This window comes from Arachis hypogaea, chromosome 8 (genome assembly GCF_003086295.3).
Source record: "Arachis hypogaea cultivar Tifrunner chromosome 8, arahy.Tifrunner.gnm2.J5K5, whole genome shotgun sequence".
In the NCBI taxonomy this organism is placed as follows: domain Eukaryota; kingdom Viridiplantae; phylum Streptophyta; class Magnoliopsida; order Fabales; family Fabaceae; genus Arachis; species Arachis hypogaea.
Genome location: NC_092043.1, coordinates 50,511,647 through 50,517,900, shown reverse-complemented (window position 1 = coordinate 50,517,900; position 6,254 = coordinate 50,511,647). Strand labels below are relative to the sequence as shown.

General features: G+C 34.0%; 1 protein-coding gene across 2 annotated transcripts; it reads right to left on the bottom strand.

The window, feature by feature from the left end:
- Nucleotides 1-290: 290 nt before the first annotated feature.
- On the bottom strand, nt 291-4,339 carry LOC112708147 (nuclear transcription factor Y subunit C-1). 2 transcript variants are annotated; one of them, XM_072201790.1, is made up of 2 exons: nt 3,366-4,339; nt 291-2,209 (listed from the first exon to the last, which is right to left on the bottom strand). In XM_072201790.1, exons 1-2 carry the CDS (start codon nt 4,118-4,120, stop codon nt 2,197-2,199), a joined length of 768 nt encoding a protein of 255 aa, XP_072057891.1. In that variant the 5' UTR covers nt 4,121-4,339; the 3' UTR covers nt 291-2,196. The 2 variants fall into 2 exon arrangements, with proteins under 2 accessions (XP_072057891.1, XP_025616091.1); XM_025760306.3 differs by having other exon boundaries at nt 291-572.
- Nucleotides 4,340-6,254: the final 1,915 nt, after the last annotated feature.

Genomic DNA, 6,254 nt, shown 5'->3' with positions numbered 1-6,254 from the left:
CTATGATTCACTTCGTGCACTGATTTAGTATTGCGGTTCCAATTGCACTATTGTCGTTCTCGAGATTAAACTCCAGACACCCTAATGGTCCCCCGATTCCTTTTTGAGAGTGACTCAACAAACAGAGTGATGAGTTGACACTCCCTTGCCGTGCTGGACAATGGTGAAATGACGTCGTTTGTTTTTGAAACCCAATCAAAGTAAAAACGACGTCATTTTGATAATTGTGGACATGTAAATCGTTTGAAGCAAATATGGATAAAACAGTAAGATTAGGAATGAAGCAAATGTGGCAAGTATGAAGTAGCATGCATTAGTGGGGCTTCTGAGCATAAAACATTAAACAGAGTCTTGATCAACTGTCTCAGAGCATTGCACAGAAAAAGATCAATATTCAGTTTCAAATTTTTGTACATAAAAAAGTTGTTAACATCATTGCCGTTGTACATTTAAGTTAAACAGGTTCACATTGTCTTCCCATAAAATTTAAGTTAACAAACCATCTCTAAATCGCAAGCAATCCAAAAACATTGTTCAGCATCGACAAGATCCCAACTCACAACAGTGCTCAGCTGCAGAGAGAATATAAAGAAAACCATCAGAGGCATCAAAACCATTGCCAGATGTTAGGTATGCAAAATAAACAAAACCTAATATATAGAACTAAACATATCTCAGTATGGAATAACATATAAGTATGAACAAAGATTCAGAAAAATTAAAATATATAGCCATGTAACATTTTAAAGTGATTATGTAACCTTCTAATAACTTTTAATCTTGACAGGGCCATGTATGACTACACAGTCAAAATTTTCTAGACCTATCAAGCAGGTAGGCGGGCACATTCGAGCCAGCTCATCATGAGTACCAAGCCAAGGAAATGCTGGCTTGACTTGACTAGTATGAGCTGACAAGTTAAACGAGTTGGCCAGCTTATAAACAAGTCATTTTTTTACTGGCTCGACTCGCCCAACCTACTTTTACGAACGAACCGAGCCGGTCACAAGTTGCAGTCATATGAACAATATAGTTCTCACAAACTTTCTACCAATTTGAGCCACTCTAGTTGAATTTTTAGGCAGAAATGGAATGGAAAATTCCTAGTTAATATGATAGATAATTAACCATGCACAAAAAATCTAGAACGGTCAAGGAAACCTATAAAGTTATAGACTAATATACTAGATTGCTAATGTAAAGCACAAATATCATCTATTTTTATTAGACAATATGCTAGATGTTTGTTAATAAACCAATCTTTTAATAGGCCAAAAGACACATTATTATATGGCCTAATGAGATTTAATTTTATGAAATACCAAGATAAAACTTGGACCAGAAATCAATTTTATTAATACACAGGGCCACAGGTTACTAAGATATTATATCTGGAAAATTAGTAATCAAGTTTTATATTAATTTTAAATATACATATTCAAGAACATATGGTTGAAAAGGAATAATCATGGCTATGAACAAATTCTTGTTTCATTGTTGTAACATTTCTAAAAGAAAAAACAACCCCCAAAAAAAATTTTCAGCACATTCCTATTTCGTTGCACATTGCCAATGCGCTATTGCAATTGAGTTTGCCCTAACTAGTCCACAGACCACAATTATTTAGGCCTTGCAAGTGTCAAACACAACATATTCACAGTCCATACTTCAGGATCTAAGCGAATTGCTAGCAAAGCTTCTTAATTATAATAGCTTGCCCATGATCTAAAGAGAGTTGAATTTGCAAGGTCAAAAAACTCTTAAGCTCATTCAATTTTATCATGAATCTTGGATCAGTTTCTAGTCATAATTTTGACCTGTGTGTCTTTATTTACAAGAACAAATAAAATGATAATTCTTCTGAGTTGAATTACTCATGTTCCGCATAATCCATACTTGGTAGGTTTAAATCTTAAATAAATCATATCAATTTACCTAGACGAAAAAGACACTTACTAACAGTATAAATCAATCACTCACGCAAATTAGTGTTAAGTCGGAGAAGACAATGGATTTTAAATATCCTAACTCTAAATCAGCACCATCTATAAATATAACAAATAAAGGGCAACATGAGTTGTACTCACTGTACATTTTTAGAATGCAATCAACAAGCTGGCAGAGTCCAAGCCAATGCTTTAGACAACAAAGCATCACAACCACAGCACATAAAGCTAAGGCCCGTAACATCTTTGCTCAGCATAACCAACTAGCAGTGAGAGATATGAAAACAAATGAATCATAGACACTAGACAGAAGTTTCAAAAGAACAAAATTTTCCATTCCCAAACAGACAAAATCTGCTCCCACAAAGACTTGAAAAAACCTCTCCTTCCATTCTCCATCCAGAAAAATGTAAAGAAATGACCATTTTCTCCCTGTTCCACAATTTAAAAGACAGTACTACCAACACCAAAAGAATCAATAACAATAAGATCATCCGTGCTCTAAACACACACAAAAAAATTCTGGTCCAATCAAACTAAACATATTTGAAATGTATCAACTCTTCTAGTAATCAAGTCATACCCTAGTAGTGACAATGCTCCTCAAAAGATAGTTTTATATTTTATAACATTCACAATGCTGCAAACCCAGCACCTTATTTCATATATATATATATATATATATATATATATATATATATATATATATATATATATATATATATATGAGAAAAGCCTAAACCAAAAGTATTCCAACTACATCAAGTCTTCTAGACTTCTACTGATCTGCTAGAAGTTCTAAAACTCAGTTCACTAGGAATGAAGATTCTCAAAGCTTTTTTTCTCCCTCACGGCCTCACCAATCCAAAATGCACCAATTCAAGACCTAACTTAACATAAACTACAAAGTTCTGTTACTTCACTCCATCATGTGTTGAGCCTCTTCAATTTAAAATAAATAAATAAATAAATAAATGAAAAGGATGTACAAACATGAAAACACCTAAACCAAACATAAAAATTAAAATTATAAATAATAATAACAATAACTAAAAATCAACACATTAGAGCAACACAAGCACATCCAAATAAAAAGGAAAGAGATTCCCAGAAACCATGCATTCATACCTCTGTCCCCTAAACACCATCATCACACACACAAAAGAACCTTTTTCCCGTTCAAAATTCTAACTTGAAAGTATTCTAGCTACACAAAACTCTTCAATTGATCTACTTAAACTCAACACTAAGCACCTCAAACCTCCTCTTTTTTCTATCATCATTCATCTCCTCGGCAATTCACAATGCACCAATCTCGAGACCATAATTAAGGATAACAAATTCAACAAAAAAAACACCCCTAAAGCAATAATAAAAATGGAAACTTTGAAGCATGCATTAGAAATAGAAATAGCATACCTCTGTCCATCAAGATTCCCTTGAGCGGCGGTGGCGCCACTCCCATAGCAGCCATCCTCCGCAGCAGTCTGCCAAACACTCTGCCACGCCTGCGACGGCGGCTGCACGTAAACCCCCGTTGCCGGGTCCACTGCGGGCCTGCCAATCATCATGCCACCAGGCGGGCCTGCGGGCTGGCCCATGGGCGGATAATAGTACGGAACACCACTGGCAGTAGCCGCCGCAGCAGCGGCCACAATACCGCCGAGAGCCGCCGCATCGTCCTTGATATCGTCCCTGGGAACAATATCAACTAAGAAATCGAAGATGTCGGTTCGCGTAATGGCGGCGGCGATGTCGTTCTTCTGAAGTGTCCTTCGCTTGTTCTCTTCGGCGTGAAGCCATGAACGGATCGTGAGCTCGAGGATGAAGAGCTCGCAGGCTTTGGCGAAGAGGATTGGGGCTTCGGCGGAGATCATGCGAACGTCTTCGTCGGCCTTCATGATCTTCTTGATGCGCGCCAATGGAAGCTGGTGGTTCTTGAAGTCGTTGACGTGTTCGATTTCTTGGCGCTGGTAGGACCAGAACATCTGAAGCTGTTGCTGTTGTTGCTGGAGGAGGTGGTGGAATGGTGCGGCGGAGGACGGTGGTGGTGCGCCTCCGGGGACGACGGTGGTGGTGGTGGGAGGTGGTGGGAGTGTTGGTGGGCCTGGGTATGGGCTCGATTGGGCCTGCTGGTGAGGGTGGGTGTTGTTGGTGTTGGTGGTGTTCTCCATTTTTGATCGGAGGGTGTGAAAGAGAAAGAGTGGATTGGTGGTGAGGGTTTCTTTCTTTTTTATTTTTTTTATTTTTATTTTTATTTTTTTGTTTTTTGGGGTTGAAATTATGAATTGAAATGAATGGGATAAGGTGCATTGTCCTTGTTGCCCATGCTAAGGTTCGCTGTTTTACAACTCATTCCCTCATTCCCTCACAACAAATTAAATAAACAAAATGAAAAGTAAAATAAAAATACTAGATATATACTAAAAGAGTCAATTATTATGTATTTATATATAAAAATATATAATTTAATTTATTTTTTATATATATTTTATATTTTAATATATATTTTATAATAGTAATTAATTTTAATAATGAATTTTAGTATATATTTAATATAATTTAAAAAAAATATTAAATACAAATATCAATTATCACACTATTTATATTTGTTAAAAAGTACTATATACTAATTAAAAATTAATCTTTTGTATATATTTATATTTATTATTTTATATAATTTTTAAAATATATTTTATATTCTAATATATATTTGACCTGAATGACAAATAATTTAGTGAATAATTTTTGGTGTATATACATATTATAATTGAAATTTTTTAGTTGAATTCTTATATTTTTATTTTATACAACTCCCAACGAGTAATATGATTTTACAAGCCTTAATATTTAGAAATATTTACCGCATATTAAAATTGAAACTTTGTTTCAATATCGTCCCAAACACCTTTAGTAATGTCTAACAATAAGGATATTCGAATATAATTAAGATTGATTATAATTATTTAATATATTTGAATATTTATTATAAAATATTATATTTTTATTATTTTAATTTTTTTAATACTTATAAATATTTTTTTATATTATATTATTTTATATAATTTGAATACACATAAATTTTTTTTATTGTTCTCTTTTGTCCTTTCTATCTTGATTTCAGAGTTATGGTATCCTTCTTAAGGAGAATAGGTTGTTTTTCTTTTGGTGAAATTACCGTATTTTTTATATTTTTCTTTCGTGCCACTTTTTCCTTCTGTTTTGTTCATGCTTTGATATTTTCTCACATCACCGATGAACTCATTCACTATTTACTTATTCTCATAAAAAAATCAAATGTTTTCCATCGTTTTTCCATAGTTTGTCATTTTTTTAACAATTTTCTGGCAGTTCGCCATCTTTTCAATAGTTTTTGGGCAATTGGCTACTATTGCAGCAGTTTCTTATGTGTTTCTTTCTGACAGTTTCGTTTGTATTTCTTTGTAGCAATTCCGTCTTTTTTCTTGTGACAATTCTGTCTGCGCTTTCTTTCAACAGTTCCGTCTGCACTTTCTTCAATAGTTCTGTCTGCACTTTTTTCTGACAGTTCTGGCTGCACCCGTTCTTTCAGTTTATGCATTTTTTTATTTTATTGTTTTAAAAAAGTTTCACTTGAGTTTGAAGGGGATGTTCGAGTATAATTAGGATCAATCAGATCAGTTAGCATTATTTAGCTTATTTGAATACTTATTATAACGTCTTTATTATTTCGATTCTCTTAACATCTATAAATACCTTTCTATATTTTATCATTCCATACAACTTAAATACACACAAATTCTTTTTCTATTATTCTCTTTTACCCTTTCTAACATGTTAGAAAGGCAAGAGAGAGCAGTAGAAAAAAGATTTGTGTGTATTTAAATTGTGTGAAATGATACAATATAGAAGGGTATTTATAAGTGTTAAGAGAATTAAAATAATAAAGGCGTAATATTCTATAATAAATATTTAGATATGCTTAAATAATGCTAATTGATCTAATTGATCCTAATTATGTTATAACATCCCCCTCAAACTCAAGTAAGTGACAACTTGAATTTGAAACGTATTAAAACAACGAAATAAAAAAATGCATAAACTGATAGAACGGGTGCAAACAAAACTGTCGAAAGGAAGCGCAGATAAAACTGGCAGAAGGAAGCGCAGACGAAACTGTCGGAAGAAAGCACAGACAAAACTACCACAAGAAAACGCAGACGGAACTGCCACAAGAAAATACAGACGGAACTGCCACAAGGAAAGTGCAGACGAAACTGCCCAAGAGTGGCCAACTACTGAAAAGATGGCGAACTGCTAGAAAACTGT

Bases quoted from the DNA above. Each gene is read 5' to 3' on its own strand.
- LOC112708147 (XM_072201790.1), bottom strand. From the start codon at position 4,120: ATGGAGAACACCACCAACACCAACAACACCCACCCTCACCAGCAGGCC.